Below are 22,100 nucleotides of genomic sequence, written 5' to 3' on the forward strand. Positions count from 1 at the left end.
TAAGCTCTGGAATGCGTTGTTGCAGGTTATGGTAAGAGTGGATAGAGTAGCTGGTTTTAAGAAAGGTTTGGACATTTTCCTGAAGGAAAAGTCCATTGTCTGTTATTAAGACATGGGGGAAGCCTCTGCTTGCCCTGGATCGGTAGCATGGAATGTAGCTATTCCTTGGGTTTTGGCCAGGTACTAGTGACCTGGATTTGCCACTGTGAGAACGTGCTACTGGGCTTGATGGACCATTGGTCTGACCCAGTAAGGCTATTCTTATGTTCTTACGTGAGCCAAGTATAGGACAATTAAGTCATTGTAACATCACTGATGAGGTTGGCTTTGAGGCTCTGTGGAATGAGGCATTATAATATCACAATCTCAGCTCTGGATGTTGCACTCATTGGGGATCTGGAATCTTCCTATTCTTTGAGATGCTGGAATGTTGCTACACCTTGGGTTTTGGCCAGGTACTAGTGACCTGCATTGGTCACCGTGAGAACGTGCTACTGGGCTTGATGGACCTTTGGTCGGACCCAGTAAGGCTATTCTTATATTTTTATGACAGTTACAACTGCCATTGATTATAATTGTTGGCATCTAACATTAGGCATGCCCAGTGGCATAGTAAGGGTGAGGGGTGCTTGGGGAAGTGGTGCCCCCTTCCCTTTCCCCATACTCCCTTTGACATCACTTCCCAGGTGGGGGTCCTGGAAGTGGCGTCAGAGAGAACGTTAAAAAGGGATGGGGAAGGCAAAGGGCGCATGCAATAAGGAGAGGTGTGAGCGGGCAGGCGAGGGGGTGAACATAGAGGAGGAGTGCCACTGCAACCCTAGGAAGACCGCACCCCCCCTTACTACGCCACTGGATGTGCCAATGCCAACTTACCCTGGCATTCTTTAACAGCATCTTGGCACTATGATGCCACTATAGAATTAGTTTTAACCTTCATATTCTATATAGGTCACCCAAATTTCGGCATGCTGGGCAGATGCACGCACAAAATAATTAGTTAGTAAGTCATTAACAATAAATTATTGGTGCTAATTTGGGCTTATAGCACATAGGCAGATGTGCGCAGTCCATAATGCTGCACATCCAAAGTCGCTCTTATGCAATCAAAAACAGGAGCGTCATGGATGGGTCGGTGCATTGCAGATATTTAGATGCAGTCTCGTGGTATATAGGAGTTGCCCAGCCAACTTGTGCGTCAGGGTTTATATCAGGTTTCAACAAGTGTAAGTCTTTGTGCCTAAACTTGGGCGTGCGCTAAGTGCTGTTCTGTAAAAGGCGTTCAGCCCAGCGTGCTCTTTATGGAATAGCGCTCGACTCTGATTAAAGTGTATAAGCGTATAGCGATAGATATCAATATATGAGAGAGAACATATTTTACTCGCGTGCTTATACGTACCTAATTTCATTTATAGTTTATTTATTCTCTCTGTCTCTCCCAGACACATCTGGTGCACTGATAAAATGGGTCCGGACTTCTGTAGATTTTAGGGCATATTCTAGCACTCTCCTTTGTCAATTTGATTATTAAAAATGTCCCGTTATGCAAGGTTTTTGAAGCTGTGTTTCCATCTGTTAACAGCATGCTAACCTTCCTGCCCTTTACAATTCCAGCTGCAAGGCGGCTACAGCACACCTGGAGATTAGAAGGCAAACGAACTCCCACACACCTATCAGTGTTGGCACGTAATTGATTCTAGGAACGGAACTAGATAAGCTATGGCTTGGTGCTGCATTTGCAAATCACCATATCTAATAATGATCTTCCAGTGAAATATGTGCACCGCTTGTCTGTGTATTAAATTTTAGAGCTTATCAGGGCTTTGATTCTGCCAAGGAATATCGGACATTCTTTCCAAACATGAACTGGCCTTCTGCCATTCTTAACCCCCCCCCCCCCCCCCCCCACACACACACACACACTCATACTCTGAAATCTGCTGGGCCGTCTTTTATTGTTAAAGTAGTTGCTCATCTTTAAAAAAAAAAAAAGTGCCAGGGTGTGAAGGGCTGGTGGTGGCTCCATAAGAGACAGCTGGAATTGCTGAGAGAGTCCAAGGTTGAGGGGGGTCAGGCAACTGATCAGTAATGGGACTGGTGGGGTCGGTGTTGACCAGCGGAGAGACTTCTGATGGCAACGAGAGCCATTAGAAAAGACTCCCAGGTGAAAGCAGCCTGAGAGACCCTGGGAGATTGGCCAAGATCTAAGGAGCATCTGGCAGAGGAACCGGCTGGGATGGTGGCAACCGATGGAGTGACTGGTAAATGGCACCAAAAGCTACTGAAGATTGAGACAGCCAATACAGGGTCGGAGGAAGGACTCAGTAGAGACTTGGAGGGACGGAGGACCCAGAAGAACGAGGAGTCAGGGAGGACCTCAGAATGACCAGAAAGTTGGGAAGACCTGGTCACATGTTTTAAGAACTGTATGCTTTGTTCCAACAAAGGTGCCGGGGGGGGGGAGGGTGGAAGGGGGAGGATATGTGACAGGTAATACTGCTCGGCCCAGTCATATGGTCTCGGATAAGCAGCATTAAATATGTTTTACTCTTTAGGATCTTGCCAAAGACTTAGGTTGGCTACTGGGCTAGATGGACCTGCGGTCTGTCACAGTTTGGCAGCTCTTATGTTCTCTTTTTTTTGTCTTCTTATTCTTTATTTATATTTTGAAAATTTATACAAATGCATACAAACTTGTTCGGGAAAAACAGAAAACAAGCGCTTATGTTCTTATCAGTGTTTTTTTTCCATGTATTTGTCCTTGACTACTATGTCCAGTTTTCTTGCAAGAGGTTTTTTATTGATTGGAATGGAAATATTCTGGGGTTGAAATGGGAATATCCTGGATTATTGCAATTCTTCATTTTCCATAATTCTTTTAAGTCTATGTTCCTGGTACTTACAAAATCTCCAGTAAATAACAGGTGTAGTAACTATCATGGGCTACCTCTAAGCCAGTGGTCTCCAATACAAACCCTTTGCATGGCCACATTTTGGATTTGTAGGTACTTGGAGGGCCTCAGAAAAAATAGTTAATGTCTATTAAAGAAATGACAATTTTGCATGAGGTAAAAACTCTTTATAGTTTATAAATCTTTCCTTTTGGCTAAGTCTTAATAATAATATTGTCATTTATAGCTAAAGAGACACATGATCAAGAAACTGTTTAATTTTACTTTTGTGATTATGATAAACATACCGAGGGCCTCAAAATAGTGCCTGGCGGGCTGCATGTGGCCCCCGGGCCGTGAGTTTGAGACCACTGCTCTAAGATATGTTGTTTTACTGTTTAACCCTAGTTGTTAGTAACTAGGCCTCATTGCATTCAAAGGACCTGTGGTAAAATAGCATGAGTTAATGGTAGACATGCTAGTAACTACACCTCTTATTGCACCTTCCAGTTTAGAAATGTCCTACCATCAGAACTTCTTAACTCCTTCTTTTTGTAAAACTTTATTTAGTAAAATTTCGAACTTTACAATAATAGGCCTGAGCAGATGAAATACATTGTTAGGTGCCATGGGGTCGTGTTCAAGTCCTAGCGACTTGATGAATTACAGATCTAAAAAGAAATCGTTTTTGTGCTAGTCGGGTAAGGTCCTCCAGCGTCATCCCCATGGTTGTTTTCAACGTGTCCAGCCATCTGATTGCAGGTTGCCCTTTTTGTCTAATTCCTTTGATCTTCCCATAACTGTTGACCGATTTAGTGTGGGCTAACCAGTTTAGTGCACACTAATCGATTAGCACACGCTAAATATTAATGTGCCCATAGAATATCAAGTTTCAAATTTATTAGGATTTTATATACCGCCTATCAAGGTTATCTAAACAGTTTTACAACCAGGTACTCAAGCATTTTCCCTATCTGTCCCGGTGGGCTCACAATCTATCTAACGTACCTGGGGCTATGGAGGACTGAGTGACTTGCCCAGGGTCACAAGGAGCAGCGCGGGGTTTGAATTTAATGGGTGCCTTGGCATTTAGCGTGTTCTAATCTTTAGCATTCGCTAAATCGATTAAAGTGCCTTAGTAAAAGGACCCCATAATGTTCCTCTCCAATGATCTTTCTCTTCTGACAGTGTGACCAAAATAAGACGGTCGTAACTTCATCATTTGGACTTTGACATAGCTGGTTGGATCTCTTCCAGAATCGATTTGTTAGTTCTTCTGGTGGCGCACAGCATGCACAAAATCTTTCCCCAACACCAAAGCTCAAATGAGTCAATCTTCTTTCTGTCTTGTTTCCATAGTGTCCAGCTTTCACATCCATAATGGACTACTGAGAAAATGAGCGCTTGGACAAGTCTGATACCTATTACAATTTAAAAAAAAAAAATTTGAATAATTAAATGAGTAACCTACCGGTTATCCTCTAGTGGTAGGAGTGTGAGACTACCATTAAAATCATGGCTGCCATTTTAAAGTAGTAGCTAATAGGGGCACAAATGAGTGGGGTTTAGACCTGCCCTGATGACCCACTAAACCACCAAGGACCTTAACGTAGATGTGGGGGAGGGGTACTTGCACATGGGAAAGGGAAGGGTTTGTTATTAGGAAAGCATTTTGTTTAATTCTGTTGGGGTTCTAGGGAGAAAGGGATTGAAATTGGGGGTGAGGGAAGATTGATTCTTGTATGTGGGTTCCAACCAGTGTTCAGCTGGTACCCACATAAGTTATTATGTGGGTCCTGGCTGAATATCAGCTAGGACCTGTAAAAATCTGAGCAGTAAATTCTTAGCCCAAGATATTTAATGTCAATGGCTGGACATGGCCCAGCAATGAATATCCAAAGGTAATTTAAGAACAGAAGAGCTATCATATAGGGATGGACCCATCAAACCTAGTATCCTGTTTCCAACAATGGCCAAACCAGGTTGCAAGTACCTGGCAAGATCCCAAGGTCTAAAACAGATTTTATGCTGCTTATCCTAGGAATAAGCAGTGGATTTCTCCAAGTCCATCTTAATAACGGCTTATGAACTTCTCTTTTAGGACGTTATCCAAACCTTTTTTTTTTTTTATTTTTTTTTTTTAAACCCTGTTAAACTAACTGCTTTCATCACATTCTCCGGCAACAAATTCCAGAGTTTAATTACACGTTGCGTGAATAATTTTTATTTTATTTTCCAGTTTGTTTTAAATTTACTCCATAGCAAGTGACAGCACAATGTTTTAAAAATGCTGACCGCTGCTGCCTGATTACTGTCTGGCTATTTTCCGTCTCTTTTTATGCAATGTTTTAGCATTGTTTATGCATGATGTGAGCCTTCTTTTCCCTAATCCACTGTCCAGACTGCAACAATCAAACTCTCATCTTTAGGGTTCGGTTCACCTCCCTTTAACCATTCATGTGTCTGGGTTTGATCCATATATGGTTCCAGGAGTAATACTTTGTACTTCCGACAGGATTTGTCGATTTGCCACTTGTTTTTCCTCATTTGCTCATCTCGTTCTAACAAGAGTCTTTTCTCTTGTTTCACAAATTCAACCATTTCCTTACTTATATATATACTGGTAGATTCTCCTTCTTTTTCTATCTGTCAGAATGCTTATCCAGGTTTAATGACAGACCTGGAAACTGAACCTAAATGTGTATGTGCCGCTGAGATGCATGCCCAACTTAATTGACAAATGAGCTCTTAACCATCAATACTTGGATGTAGAGAATGACACGGGGACAAATTTTTCCCCATCCCTGCGGAAACTCATTTTCCCCTCTCGGCGAGTTCAATCCTGCCAGCTTGGATAGTGTGTTAAGACCCTAATTCTACAAAAGCCGACAAAAGTTAATTGCTGGCAGGCATCTAGATCGCGCCTACCGGTGACTAATTGAAGGGTTTTAATTGATTTTAAGTGGTGCGATAATTGGTCGTGCCATTAAAAAACAATTAAACATCGCAAAAAAAAAAAAAGAAGTGTTAGGCACCCTCCAGGACCGGTGCCTGGGTCGTGGTGCCTAGTGTTGTCTAATGGCGTTGAAATCCAGAAGTGGGCGTGTTTAAGGATGGCGACAATCTTCAGCGTCACTAGAAATGTAGGCCTGTAAAATCCTGGCCTACATTTCCAGCACCCAGGATCCCTGTTAGGTGCCAGTATCCCCATTTCTGGAAGCAGCACCTCTCCGTGATTGACAAATGGCAGGTGCCACTTACAAAATCAGCACTTAAGTGCTTAAGAAAAAGGATTGCTGTAGGCTAGGCATGTACAAGGGTCAGCTTAGGACAAGTGTAGCATCTACTATGATTGCACCATATGTACATAAGGCTGTAGGACAGGTCATAGGTCAAGACATATTTATAGAAACATGATGGCAGATAAAGGCCAAATGGCCCATCCGTTCTGCCCTTCCACAGCATCCATTGTTGGCTAAGGCTCTTTACACCTACATTGTGATGTCATAGAACTTTATGGTTATAGTAACATGATGGCAGATAAAGTCCAAATGGCTCATCCAGTCTGCCCATCCTCAGTAACCATTATCTCTTCCTCGCTCTAAGAGATCCCACGTGCCAATCCCATTCATTCTTGAATTCAGACACAGTCTTTGTCTCCACCACCTCTTTCGGGAGACTATTCCACGCATCTACCACCGTTTCTGTAAAAGAAAAATATTTCCTTGGATTACTTCTGAGCCTATCGCCTCTTAACTTCATCCTATGCCCTCTCATTCCAGAGCTTCCTTTCAAATGAAAGAGACTCAACTCATGCGCATTTACACCACGTAAGTATTTAAACATCTCTTGTCATATCTCCCCTCTCCCGCCTTTCCTCCAAAGTATACATGATGGTATGACAAAAACTAGTGAAACCGTGAAACGCTTGTGTTCAGAGAATTGTGAAAAACCATGCCAAAGTTTTGCTAAAGCATCGAAGAGTGTGTGATGAAAACCGAATTTTCAATGATGCATTTAAATAATAAAGGCTTAAACTTGTGAGTTAGAAATCTTTTGGTGCTTTCTTGTGGTCCTTAACATGAAAAGGGCTGGAGACCTCTATTCTGAAGCTTAATTGGAACTATCTTGGTTGCTTCAGCCGCATTTCTGTTCCGATTGTAAATCTGATTGCATACAGCCCCCATACAAAAGGGAGAAGGCTTCAAATATACTAAGAAGTATGCTTTGATATCCGATTACACACAAGCCCGGAGGAGTGCCGTGTTGAAAGCTGTTTGCTCTAGCATGCTTTTATTGATTTAGCCTGCAGCCCTTCACATCTTTAGAAGGATGTTTTCTTCCCTATCGATGTCTTGCATCAAAACCCAGAAACGACTGCTCTGCCTCTGCTGCGGGTACCACGTAAGCACATGTCCATCACGTCTTGACACACAGCTGACTTCCAGATCTCTCCCTTGAATGCCACGAAACAGCTGAAACTTTATTGCTGCTTTTATTACACTTTTTTTTTCTGGAAAATGTGCATTTGCCCTGGATCGGTAGCATGGAATGTTGCTACTCTTTGGGGTTCTGGAATGTTATGTCACTCTTTGGGATTCCAGAATCTTGCTTTTCTTTAGGATTCTGAATGGAATGTTGCTACTCCTTGGGTTTTGGTCGGGTACTAGGGACCTGTATTGGCCACCGTGAGAATGGGCTACTGGGCTTCATGGACCATTGGTCTAACCCAGTAAGGCTATTCTTATGTTCTTATGTCATATTAGACCCCTAGTATGTGTCAAGTTAAGATGAAAACTTGTATCTTAAACTTGTACTGCAATTTTGGCAAATCCAGTGCAAATCATAACCTGATAAGTGTATATTAGGTATGTTTAACCTGCAACCCGTTCTAAGCTCTTCGGGGAAAAAATGGGATAGAGAATGAATTAAATAAATAAATTTAACCATTGCAGCTAGAGAATGACATGTTGACAAAATTCATCACCGTTCCCGTCCCCGCGGATAACCACGGGAAATAATCCCATGTCATTTTCTAGTGTCTATTTCAACCTCCGTCCTTCTACACCAGCATTCTTTAAAGCAAAGCTTGAGGGTCAGTGGTTGTGGCCATTCATACTCTGATTCTTATGTGAGCCTAGGATAATGAAGCCATTGTGACATCACTGATGTGATTGGCTCTTAGGCACTGGTGGAATGAGGCATTATGACATCACAATATCTGCTCTGGATACCAGAGACTGTCATTCTGTAGTGTCTGTTTCAACCTCAGTCCTTCTACACCAGCATTCTTCAAAGCAGAGCTTGTGGGTCAGTGGTTGTGGCCATTCATACTCTGATTCTTCCCTCTCTCTTTAAAGAATGACATGAAGATGGTTTCCTACGGTTATCCGCGGGGACGGGAATGGTGATGAATTTTGTCACCGTGTCATTCTTTAATTGCAGCGCATCTAAATCTCAAGGGGGCAGGATTGGGGTGTGTTTAGGATGGGACTGGGGCAGGCTTATGATTTGGACATTTTTCTGTAATAATGGAGCAAAAATTGGATGCTTGAGGTTAGACCTGTTTCAATAATGAATAAGTGCCAAAAGGGTGCCCCTACTAAACAGATGGCATGACCCCTTTACTCTCCCAGTGATCACTGACTCCCTAACCCCCCCCCCCCCAAAGATATGAAAGAAACAGTACATATCAGCTTGTATGGCAATTTCAGATGTTATGACTGTCCCATTAGAGCAGCAAGCAGATTCCTGGAGTAACCTAGTAGATGGTGCAGTGGACTGCAGAGATGAGGAGCCAGGCCCGTATCCCACTCTGCCTGGTACACTTGTGGTGAAATGTATGAGCCTTTTAACACCCACCCAAACCATACAGTACCTACATAGAGGTGACACCTGCAGGCACTTGTGGTGTACAGGTGAGTACAGAAACTTTTGGGTGTGTTTTTGGAGGACTCGCTATACTAATATAAGGGAATTATGGCGAGATGTGTACCTGGGACTTTTTGTGTGAAGTTCACTGCTGTAGCTTCTAGGGTGCCCCACTTCTCTGCTTGGATGTCTGTGTGGCCGGTCTACTAAGAATTTTGATCCCTTCTACTATATGTGCCAATGGCTTGTTTCTGTACAGTTTTTTTTCTTTTGAACCTTCCTCCCCCCCCCAAAAAAAAAAAAGCCCTAGAATATAGATGTACTAAGCTCAAAAACATGTAGCAAATGATCATTTTCAAAATAAAGTTAGCCATTTTTCTGGTTTAAAAGTGATTATTTTGTCTACTGGATTTATGGACGTTTTTCCCAAAATTGGATTTCGACATCATATTGAAAATGCCCCTCCACACAGTAGTAGTAAGGTAGGAAACGCCTCCGTGTCCTCCTCTCTGCCCCCCCCCACTCCTTCGCCCCCCCCCCATGCCACACTTGTGCGCTACCTTCCCCCCTGTACCTCTTTAAATCTCCGCCAGTGTGAGCAGCTTCTCTGGCCTGCTACTTGCGCCGATGATGGCTCTCCCTCTGACATCACTTCCTGGCCCCATGACCAGGAAGTGATGTCAGAGGGGAGTCAGGCCAGCACAAGCAGCAGGCTGGAGAAGTTGCTCATGCTAGTGAAGATTTTAAAGAGGTACAGGAAAGGGGAGCATGGCTTGGGGGAGCGGAGCGGTACTATCGTGGTATGGGAGATGGAGAGGTGCCGATGCCCCCACCAAGATGGCACCGGGGGGGGGGGGGTCACCCCCCTTACTAGGCCATTCCCTCCACATGTGTCTAGCAATTCTACAACTGGATTTCCATTTACCGTATTTATTTTAAAAACTTATACCCTGCATAGAACTAAGCGGCTTACAAATTCAACATACACAAAATTAATATACATTACTGTGACCAACACTCATCTGCAAAAAATGCATCACATCAGTATAAAATCTTTCCAGTCAAATAGACTCTGTTAAAATGTTCCTACTCTCATCCAGGCCTGCCCAGTTCCAGCCATCCCCACCCTAATCACACACCCCAGTCCTGCCCTAAACCCCACTCCCTACCCGACGTGATTTGAGGAGGCTTTTCAAAACCCGGACAAAGTGCCGGGTTTTGAAAAGCCTTCCGGACCCCCAGACATGTCCAGACTAGAGTTGCGCGGGGACAGAAAACCCACCCGTCCCTGCCAGGATCCTCTCCGTCCCCACCCATCCCCGCAAGGAATTACCTCCATCCCCGCACATCCCCATAAAAAGCAGCAATTACTTCTGACAGGATCATCAATTCCATGGTTTCTTTTGTGTTTGTGCTGCTGTTTTCCTTGTGAAATCTCTTTAGGGGAACCCTTTTTTTGTTTTTTTGTTCAGGTAATTAATTTATAAACCCCCTCTTTTACTAAGGCTGACGTGTCCATTATATTATATGGACGAACCCTGCTTCCAAAGCCTTCCATCCCCATGGGAGTCCCGTTGGCTAGATTGGGGTCCCCGTGGGAGTCCCGTGGGCCAGAGGGGAGTCCCCGTGGGAGTCCCATGGGTTAGGGGGGATTCCTGCGGAACCCACGGGATTCCCGCGATCCCCGTTCCCGTGCAGACCTCTAGTCCAGAAGTCTGTTAGCCCAACTTCCAATTAATTAAACAGTCATATAGGCCTGCACAAAAAAAGATGAGTTTGTATTTATTTCTTTAATTTTTGTTTTCTATCATGTTCTCCCCAGCAAGCTCAGAACGGGTTACAGGTTAACCTACATAATATACAGTTAACTGGTTACAATTTGCCTTAGCTACAGTACAAGCTTTTCTAGTACAAGTTTTAATCCTAACTTGACACATACTAGGGATCTAATACCAATAAACATAATATACAGTGTAGAGGTTAAATTTGACATAATCACAGTGCGAGATTTGACGATATAAGTTTTTATCCTAATGCATGCTGAGGAGGTAGGTAGGTGAAGTATTTTCATTTTTTTTTAAATTGCTTTTCCTAGTTGAGGAGCCCTGCAAGGGATCCGATCTGTGGGGGCAGTCGATTTCAGTGGCTCGGTATGAAGTGGGAGTAAGAATGGCATTTGGTGGTTTGCAGTTGAAGGGCCGGGGGGGGGGGGCATTCTGAGGTGTATGTCATCCTGGAGCGGAGGGACCTGTTCAGCACATACGGAGGAAGCTGTGTTGTCACCTAGCCTGGCGTTGCGTCGTACAAGGATTTGAATCGTAAACGCCGCAAGGTAGGAATCTATTCTATAAAGTAGTGTATCGCAGACGGTGTGCCGCGGCACACCAGTGCCCCTCCAGAGATTTCAGGTGTGCCGCGACACACTGGCGAGGAGGAGAGCCGCCCGCGCAGGCTGACTGCCTACAGGCTGTGCCTCTCGCCGCAAGAGGCGCGTCCTGTAGGAAGTCAGCCGGCATATGCAGCTCTCCGCCTGGCCGGTGTGTCTCCTCTCCCCGCACTTCCCGGATCCCTCCACTGAAGTGGGTCGCGGCCAGATGGGCCTCCATGCATGCGCGGACATTGATGCGATGACATCATGCGCACGTCAATGTTGGTGCACTTCCGAGTGCATTGGATTTTGTAAAAGCCAGTGTTAGAGAGGAATGTTCTCTGTTAACAATTTTTTCTCCTGTGTTTACTGTAAGAGTCGTCCTTTCCATTCTCCCCCTTTTTTGGTGATCTAACAGGACCTCTTTATTTCCATTGTTTAATTAGAAAGGGCTTTGGAGGAATTACTTTGTCTTTTTAGGCCATAGTTACGAGAAGAAGCTGTAATTTTTCCTGTTGTTTCAATCAATAAATGTTGAAATGTATAAATTAAAAAAAATAAAAAAAGAAGAAAGAACAGGACACTTCCAAGAATTACAAATAATTTTAGTTTATAACATTTTATTGAAGGAATCCAATAAATATAGAATCTATATATATAAAATCGGATGTATGTATGTATGTGCCGCGATCACGCAAAAACGGCTTGACCGATTTGAACGAAACTTGGTATGCAGATCCCTCACTACCTGGGGTGATATGTTCTGGGGGTCTCGCGACCCACCTGCACACGTGGGCGGAGCTACAAACATAAAATCAGATTTCACCCATTCATGTCAATGGAAAAAATGTAAAAAGCTGCCATTCTCACAGTAATTCAAAAACGGCTTGACCGATTTGAACGAAACTTGGTATGCAGATCTCTCACTATCTGGGGTGATATGTTCTGTGGGTCTCGCGGCCCACCTGCACACGTGGGCGGAGCTACAAACATAAAATCAGATTTCACCCATTCATGTCAATGGAAAAAATGTAAAAAGCTGCCATTCTCACAGTAATTCAAAAACGGCTTGACCGATTTGAACGAAACTTGGTATGCAGATCCCTCACTACCTGGGGTGATATGTTCTGGGGGTCTCGCGGCCCACAACTCTATGTTGCTTGCTCAAGGGTGGGTTCACCCAATAATTTATATGTTCTTGCTCCTGGAGGTGAAACTAAAATTGTTGTTTATAATCAAGTTTTGCGTTAGTTGTATTGTATTCATTTTGTCAAATATTTCACATTATAATTTGAATATATGTGTGTGTGTGTATGTATGTATGTATGTTCCAGCATAACTCTTCAATGCATGGACAGATTTCAACCAAACTTGACATACACATTACTTACTATCTGAGGACAAACACTGTGGGGGTGGGAAGGGGGGGATATGTAAAAATGATTGAAAATGACAGATTTTAGTATCTACCCCATAGTGTTTTCAGGCTCACACATGAATACTCAGCATAACTCTGAAACGCATGGAGAGATTTCAACCAAACTTGGTACACATATGACTTACTATCTGGGGAAAAATATTGTGCAGGTGGGACGGGGTAAAATACTGTGGGGGTGGGAAGGGGGTGATATGTTAAAATTATCAAAAGCGACAGATATTAATGTCCAACCCATAGTTTTCGGGCTCGCAGAGATGAATACCGACACTCCCGATGCCGTTTAAGTCTAAGTTCAGCCCCATAGAGAGGGACATTCCTTTGGGACATGTGGAGGGTAGGGGGTTGGGACATGGGGGTGGGGCATATGGGACATGTGGGGGGGGGTAACGTGGGGGGTGGGACATGTGGGACATAGGGGGGTGGGACATGTAGGGGGTTGGACATTTTGGGATAAATAAATATCCGGGCAACGCCGGGTAATCAGCTAGTAATAAATACAATAAAATAGTCATTACATTTATATTCACAATATTAATTTTCAAACATGTCTATCATTACTTCAAAATAAATTTCCCAAATTACCCACTCCCCCTGTTTCCTACCCTCTTCCCTTTTCCCCTATTCACCCCTCCCTCCCTTCCCCCCCCCCCCCCCATTGTTTTAATTTTAATTATAGCATTGTAATGAATGAATTAAACATAAATACAATTCAAGTAATTCCACACATATTACTATCATCCCTCCTATTCCCACCCCTACCCCAGAATGAAAGGTGACACCACGTACCAGGTATTAAAATGCAAAGAATGTTTCTAAAGCTTCAATGTAAAACATTAAGAATCATACTTCTTGCTCTAGAGCAGGGGTGTCAAAGTCCCTCCTCAAGGGCCGCAATCCAGTGGGGTTTCCAGGATTTCCCAATGAATATGCATGAGATCCATTAGCATACAATGAAAGCAGTGCATGCAAATAGATCTCATGCATATTCATTGGGGAAATCCTGAAAACCCCACTGGATTGCGGCCCTCAAGGAGGGACTTTGATACCCCTGCTCTAGAGGATACATTTTGTATATAAGGGTCCCAAATTAAAAAAAACAAAAACCAAGTTCGTCTAGGAAATTTTAAAACATAACAAATAATTTAAAAACATAACGCTTACACATACGTATATTTACTTACACATGCATTTGCAAAATAAAAATACCTTGATCTGGCTCCAAAAATCCCTATACACTTCCCCCTCCCCATTCGCGGTTTCTGCACTCGCGATTTCACATAATCGCGATTTTTTTATGGGGAGGGGGAAAATTTTTAAAAAAACATATTTTTTACCTCCCTGCCGCCTTCCTGGCGCCTTACCTTGTGGTCTAGCGGGCTTTCGGGGCAGGAGCGATCTTCCTACGCTCCTGTCCCATGCAGATCGCCTTGAGGAAATGGCTGTAGGGAGTTCCCGTCGAAATCTCGAGAGACTACGGGAACTCACAGCAGCCATTTCCACATGGCAATCTGCATGGGACAGGAGCGTAGGAAGATCGCTCCTGCCCCGAAAGCCCTCTAGACCACCAGGTAAGGCCGGGAAGGCGGCAGGGAGGTGGGGGTGGGTCAGAGCTGGATAATGGCGGTTTTTCGCCATTCGTGGTCTGGCTCTGCCCATATCCCCCGCGAATAACGAGGAAGAAGTGTAACCAGTTGCACTAAGTAACAGCATAATAACCTCAAGTGTAAACAATTATTAGGTTGCTGGTAAATGTAGAGTTACCATATGGCTCCAGAAAAAGGATGGATTGAGACATCCGAGTTTTACTTCCGTTGCTTTCAATGGAAGTAAAACCCGGATGTCTCAGTCCATCCTCCCTCTTTCTGGAGCCATATGGTTACCCTAGGTAAATGGTTGCTTTTACAATACAGGTCTCCCTCCATATTCACGGGTTTGGCATTCTCGAATTCAGTTATTCGTGAGCCTTCTGCCTCCCCGGACCCCTCCACACCTTACCTTAAACCCTTGGTGGTCTTGCGCTGAAGCGGGGCAGGAGCGATCTTTCCTATGCTCCTGCCCCATGAAAGCCATGATCAAATATGGCTGCCACAATGTCTCACGGCAATCTTGCAAGTTCCCATGGTCCCGTGAGATGGCTGCAGGAACTTGTGGCAGTCAGTTTTGATTATGGCTTTCACCGAGGCAGGAGCGTAGGAAGATCGCTCTTGCTCCTCTTCAGTGCTAGACCACCAGGGCTTTAAGCTAAGGTGTAGAGGGGGCTGGGAGGCGGGAGAGGGTGGGACTTAAGGTTTTTTTTGGGGGGGGGCCCTAAAGTTATTTGTGAATACAAGGTATTCACAAGGGGGCTGTGTACCTAACCCCTGTGAATATGGAGGGAGCAGTATAACTATTTCAGATGATGTAACACTTTTTTTCTGACGCTTCTCATACATATTCTCTTTTTTTTTTTTTTTTTTTTTTGCAGACTTGGATTGTCATATCCATTTATCTTCACCTACTTCTGTTTGTTCATTTTGGGAATCCATGTGGGAATCCAGTCACTAATGCAGTGAATGATATTGAGAAATTGGTAAGACTATTTCTATTTTGTACTGGAAATGAACAATGCAATGAGAAAATTGATTGTGCTGTATGGCCTAGAGCAGTGTCTCGCTAACTTTTTCCAAGCTTCCACACAGTAAACTCGGGGCCACTGCTGGAGGGTCTCCGCGCATACGCAAACATCGATTTGATGATGTCACTCACGTGTATGACATCACGTCGATGCATACACAGAGGCCTTCCAAGCAGGGCCCTAAGCTTAACCCTGAAATTACTACGCTGGGGGGGAGGTGTGACGAGGAGAGGCGCCGGCATACCCAAAATCTCACTGCGGCATACTACTGTGCTTCGGCACACAGTTTGCGATACACTGGCCTAGAGACTTAAGACCAAATGACCTCAGTTAATGGCTTTATCTGATAATTCAGGAATGGAGAAGCAGACCGAACCAAATAAGAAAATGGTGTCTTTTAGACCTACTCCCAGGATATAAAAGTGTGCCTGACGTGGCCACGTTATGCCAAAATGACTGTGTTGGGGGCAACTTGACCAGCTGGTGAATGACACACTGATTACATCAAAGCTGCAATGCAAACGTGCCTGGATTCATTGCACTGGATTGTCATTTTGGCGAAATGCGGCCACGTCAGGCACACTTTTATATGTATGCGGGCAGTAGTAGGTCTAATAAAGACACTGGTTTTTTTTTTTAATTCTATTTGATCTGCTTCTCTATTATTCCTTACGTGGATCTAGTAGACCCAGTGGCGTAGTAAGGGTAGGAGGCGCTCTTTCCTGACACACGCCCCTCTCCACATTCACGCTGTCCCTCCCCCCTGTACCTCTAAATATTTGCTAGCACGAGTGGCTTCTCCAGTATGCTCCTCACACCAGCATTGGATTTCCCTCTGATGTCACTTCCTGGCCCTGTGACCCGGACGTGATTCAGAAGGGAACCAGGCTGGCATGAGCAACAAACAGGAGAAGTTGCATATTCTAGCGAAGATTTACAGAGGTACAGGGGGGGGGGAGGGATGACGTGAGCGTGGCAGGAAGGGGCAGAAAAGTGCCGGCGCCCCCACCGACACAGCGCCTGGGGTGGTACACCCTTGCCCCTTACTATGTGACTTAGTAGACCTGCTACCTTTTGGTTTCCTCACTTTGATAATTCAGTGACAGAAGCGTTCTTAGGATATCTTGAAGGTTTTTCTTTTTTTTGGTGTGTGAATTGCTTATTCCAATGTGTTTATGGTCCGACATTTATAATGGAGAAAATATATCTATATATCTATACAAAATAGCAGTGCCTATTGCAAGGGGAAGGTTGGGGATCTGCCCTACCCTACCTACTGCTGTTGTTGACCCTCTTGAATCCCTAATCCCCTCTCAACTGCTGGTCTCATTGGAACTACAAATCCCATTAAGAGTCATTAATACATATGATCTTTGAATGTCCATTAGTTCATTCCTTGTGACAAGACGTTTGGTCTGTAATGAAGAAAATCTTCCAATTGGAGTGTAATATTTCTCTATCGATAGTGATTTTGAAATCACCGATTATCTCTCTTCTTGAGACAGATAAAAAACTTTTTGATATAATGTTGACTGTAACACAGAAACAAATTCTCTCCAATTGGAAATCCTCAAACTCAATTCATATTCAACACTGGTGGAACTTAGTACTACCTACATTTCTCCCTCAATATTCGCAAGGATTAGGGGCAGAGCCGGCCCGCGAATATTAAAAAATTGTGAATAATATTCGGACCAGTTCTGACCCACCCTCCGCCTTCCCCCGGAATCCCAGACCTTACCTTAAGCCCTCTGAGACTCCTCAGAACCGTACCTGGTTGCTTAGTGGGCTTTCGGGGCAGGAGCGATTTTGCTACGCTCCTGCCCCTTGCAGATCACTCATATGAAATAGCTGCCAAGAGCTCCCGTAGTTTCGAAACCGCAGATTCGGAGGGAGCCAAGTATACATTATTATAAATGTGAACTAGCATTGGCTGAATTAAGAGGTCATTCGCATTCAACAAGTAAATGTGGGTCTTCTTTACTTAAATATTTACAATCTATTGTCCCTTCAGTTATATCTTAAATTGCATGTTTACATGCTCCTCGGTATTAAACCATGAATGGGGTCTGTAAGTTGGAAGCAAAGACTCTGCTAGAAACAAGTAACGAACCATGAACAGAAACTTGAACGTATAAACCATTTAAAACAGAGGCTTCCAACATGTGGTGCACTTGAGTTATCACTTGCCTCTACAGCTGCCAGGGATTTGTTATGGCAGCTTCAGGGCCGTTGCTAGGCCGGGCTTGCCCCTGAGGGAAGAGGAAGTTATATCGGCGGAGGCAAGCCCGGCCTACCAAAGGCCCCAAAGTTGCTGCAGGAAATTACTGCCCTACCGCTGGCAGCTGTGCAGGCAATTTAGAAGCTGCTGCTCATGGCAGAGGGGGTGAAGTGTTGCTTCTCATAGAGGTGGGGGAAAGAGAGGTGCTTCTCATCAGAGGGGAGGGGAGAGGTACTGCTGGACCTGGGTGGTGGAGGGAAGTGGGAGGGAGAGGTGCTGCTGGACTGGGATCAGGGTAAGGAGAGAAGGAGAGGTACTGATGGGCTGGGGGTAGAAGAAACAAAAGGAGAGGTTCTGATGGACTTAGAGTGAAAGAGGGAAAGGTGCTTCTGGACTGGGGAGAGGGCAGTGGAGAAGTAGAGCAGTAGAGAGAGACTGAATTCAGGAAGGTAGAGATGCAGATTGCAGGGGGAGAGCAAGTAATAGAGAAGGAGACATTCAAGCCATAGGATGGGAGGTATTGGCAGAAAAGAAGAGAGGTGATAGACACAGAAGGATAATGCTGGATGGAGAGTTGATGAGGACGCAGAAGGGCAATACTGATCATAGGGGAACAAAGGGACAAGGACACAGAGGTAAGATGCTGGACAGAATAGATAGGGATGCAGAAGGAAGATGGAAAGTGGACATGGATAGAGAAGATATATCAGATGGACAGGATACCCTGGAAAGACAGAAGGAAAACATAGAGAAAATAAACAAGACACTGTGACCAAAGCGAATGGAAAAAATTCACATACTCTTGACAACAATGGTAGATAAAAGAATTTCTTTCTAAATGTATTAATTGGGATGGTCCTGTGTAGAATCTTGCAGCAGTCTCATTGTTCTGCTTTCTCATTGGATGGTGTTTTAAGACCTGGTTTAATATTCACACATGAGAAGGCAGTTGCTCTTTGAGTCCTGGAAGCAGTGGCGTAGTGAGGGTGAGAGGCATCCGGGATGGTGGTGCCCCTCCCTGCCCTCTTCTCTGCCTCACCCACCTCCTTCCCTTCCCCTCCTGCCGCACGCATGCCTCTTCCCTTTCCCCGTACCTCTATAACATTCCTGGCATGAGCAGCAACCCCCAAGCTGCTGTCGCGCCAGCGTCAGCTCTTTCTCTGATGTCGTTTTCTAGGCGCAGGTCCAGGAAGTGATGTTAGAGGAAGAGCCGACACTGGCGCGGCAGCAGCTTGGGGGGGGGTTGCTTCTCATGCCAGGAACAATACAGAGGTATGGGGGAAGGGAAGCAGTGTGCACATGCAGCAGTGGGGAGGGGTGAACCCCCCCCATCCCCTGGAAGTTAGTGCTGTTATGATATGATAAGGTCCAAACTTTTTTTGTACAGGTTTGGGCAGAGTGTTTTGCATTGGCAGGACTGTGTGTTGGCCTTACTGAGGTGATGTCAAAACTTTTTTTATTTTAGTTTGTATAATGTTTTGCAGTGGCTAGTATGGGTTGAAAAAAGAGCCCGTTGATCTAGTAGCTTCTAATCTCGTGAGACAGCAAAATCAACAAGCGACTGAGGGCAGGATGGGATGTGTGCGAGAGAGCTTGCCCGTAGTGACCAATCAAGCATTCATGTTTCATTTTCCCAGAGAATTGATGAACCTGTGTTAGTCGCTAATGGCAACTTTTGTGGATATCGTCCTTTTCCCCATGTCTTCTAAATATTTATTTATTTAAATAGGCTCCGTCTACATGTCACTGTTCATTTTGACTCATTTTGTAAGGGCCAGTTTGCATGAGGCTGAAATATAATAGATCCAGTGGTGTACCGAGGACAAGAGGCACCTGGGGTGGTGGCGCCTCCACCCATTCTTTTCCCCCCCCTTCCTGACGCATGCCCCTTCCCTTCCCCCGTACCTCTGTAACGCTCTCAGCATGAGCACATCACCAACTTGCTGCCTGCATCAGCTGTCGGCTCTTCCTCTGATGTCACTTCCTAGAGGCAGATCCAGGAAGTGACGTCAGAGGAAGAGCCGATGTTTGTGCGACAGCAGGTTGGGGTTGTTGCTCGTGCCGGGAATGTTAAAGAGGTTCAGTGGAAGGGAAGGGGCATGCATGTGTGGCAGTGGGAGGAGCAGGGAAGGAGTGGGGAGGCGGAGAGGAGGATGGGTGTCACTGCACCCACCAAGAATGCACCCAGGGCGGACACTCCTTCCCCCATTACTATGCCACTGAATAGATCATACCACGTATGCCTTGGTCTGATGCCAATTTCAGTGACTTGTATTTGTGTAAGCTGCCTAGTTGGTTACTGTTTAACAATGAAATGTCCATTTCTAAATCTCTGCTCCTTGGACCTCAGGGTTACTCAGCTGAAAATTTTTCAAGCTAGGGGGTACTTGGCTTAAAGACGTTAGGAAACATTGCTTTAAAACATTCCAAGCTTCTGCCTCGCCTGACGATTCTGTGACAGTGATGCAGTAGGTGAACATTTTAAAACATAACTGATGGCAGAAACTTGGGGACCTTTTTACAGGAAAAAGATGTACAGGTTTTTTTTTTTAACTTAACGTACTTTAACACAGGATTTTAATGCACGATAAGCCCAAAACTAACACTGTATCAAGAAGGGGCATTTGAAATCTTGTAAAATAGAACACTTTCGTAAAACTTGGGCACCCTTTGATAATTTCTGTAACCGCTTTTGAGGGTTTATTTTTTTTTTTTTTGCCTTTTTGTATAATTTGCAGCTTGACTGCATATTTAAGTAACTATCTACATTTGTAGCCATAATTTGTGGTACAATATTGCATATTAAGCCTTCTTTAGATAGATATTTTTTTGCCACTTGTTTTTGTTTTGTTCTATTTCTATCATTTAAATTTCTCCAGAATTCTTTTGTTCAACGGTTCCTCCTTCTGCATCTATTCCTTTCTCTCCTCTCTTCTACCTTCCAAAGTACTTAGTTCAATACAGTCTTGTTAGAATGTTTATTTTCTATTTTCCTTTATCTCTACTTTTCACTTCTTTATTACTCTCTGGGTACTTTAGTTAGATTGTGAGCCTTCGGGACAGTAAGGGAATTTCTAAGTACCTTTCTTACTTATAATTTTAATGTATATTTTCTGTAAACCGCTTAGAACCTAATGGATGTAGCGGTATATAAGAAATAAATTACATTACATATAAAAGCCGGCTCTTCTTGATTATGACCGGAATAGACATCCAGATGATTTCGCGTAGCTGGAAGAGTTACGACAGACTGAATTACATATTTTGGTGGGTAAATATTTGTTCCACATATAAATATGAGAGAATGAATGCGGAGTGTTTGGGGTCTAGTATGACATTCAATAAGGTGTGGAGCCCATTGACTGCATATGTTGAATTGCAATGAATGTCAGGTATCTCCCTTTTTACAGATTCCTTACACATCCGGGGGGGGGGGGGGGGGGAGGGGAGGGGAAGGTATTTGAGATTGCTAAAGGTATTTATCTATAATATTGCAATAATATATGCATGTGCATTGTAATAGTTATGTGAGGAAGGGCGGTAGCAAAGGATTGGTAATGTATTAATTTTGTGTATTTTAAGTGCTTATGTATAATGCTCATGTTTAATAATAGTTGTATTGCAATGTCAAAATTTGAAAATCAATAAAGAATTAAGTAACTATCTATATAGATATACATATATCATTATATTGCTTGTAAATATGTTTGTGTGCTTCTATTGTTAACTTTAAAAATGCAATAAAATCTATTTTAACAAATTGGGGCATTTCCACAATTTATTTTTTTTTTTTTTTAGCAGATTAATAAGCGATACCTGTTCCCTGTCTTCCACATCGTGGGAGGCAGGGAAAAAATAGTAAGTCTAAAGAGAAATCAGACTAAAGGCTCCTTTTATAAAGGTGCACTAGCGGTTTTAGAGCACGCTAAAATGCCGCGTGCTAGCCGCTACCGCCTCCTTTTAAGCAGGCGGTAATTTTTTTGGCTAGCGCGCGCTAATCTTGTGCGTGCGCTAAAAACGCTAGCGCACCTTTGTAAAAGGAGCCCTAAGTCGCAACATATCTGAGGGCCTAATTAATATTGTTACACCATAGTCTTTACAATTGCTCTGGTTCAAAGAAAACTTATTTTATATCTGATAACATGATTAACCCCCCTCTTTTACAAAGGTGGCGCTAAGTTTTTTAGCACACGCTAAATATTAGTGTGCACTGAACACGCGCCAAACGCTTAGCGCACCTTGAGGGCCTAAGTATTTAGAGGGAAACTTTAGAAAAAAAACTTTTCAATTAAAAAAAACTTTTCGATTAAAAGCAAGAGCTTTAGATTTAGGAGTTTGGTGGTGTCTCAACAATTGGTTTGGACTGAATGTTACAAAATCGGTTGAAGTTGAATTTACGTAAAACCTTTGTTCTATGGTTAGGGGAACATTTTTAATTCTATCCCTACTGAAACAATGAACTTAGGAGGGAGAAGCATGTAATTAGACACACAAAAAAAGCTTGGGAGCATTATCAATAGAGACACAGGTGTTGAATCTTTTCACTAACGATTTTTTCCTTTATTATGTGAGGAGGAAGAGTTGACTCAAGTAGTTTATGTGACATGATCTCACATATTGATTACTGCGCTCTCCTTCATCTTTACCGAAAGAAATCCTCGCCTGGTTACAGTTGCTACACAATACAGTTGCCAAGGTGA

At 43.7% G+C, this 22,100-nt stretch overlaps 1 protein-coding gene across 1 annotated transcript in view; it reads left to right on the plus strand.

Annotated features, from left to right (window-relative positions):
- The window catches only part of KITLG (KIT ligand), a 161,913-nt gene that overhangs the window by 56,748 nt on the left and 83,065 nt on the right, over positions 1-22,100 (plus strand). Inside the window, exon 2 of the mRNA XM_033952639.1 lies at positions 15,030-15,134. Within this exon, the coding sequence (XP_033808530.1) occupies positions 15,030-15,134 (105 nt within the window). The remainder of the gene's footprint in view (positions 1-15,029; positions 15,135-22,100) is intronic.

Source organism: Geotrypetes seraphini, chromosome 7 (assembly GCF_902459505.1).
Source record: "Geotrypetes seraphini chromosome 7, aGeoSer1.1, whole genome shotgun sequence".
Lineage (NCBI taxonomy): Eukaryota > Metazoa > Chordata > Amphibia > Gymnophiona > Dermophiidae > Geotrypetes > Geotrypetes seraphini.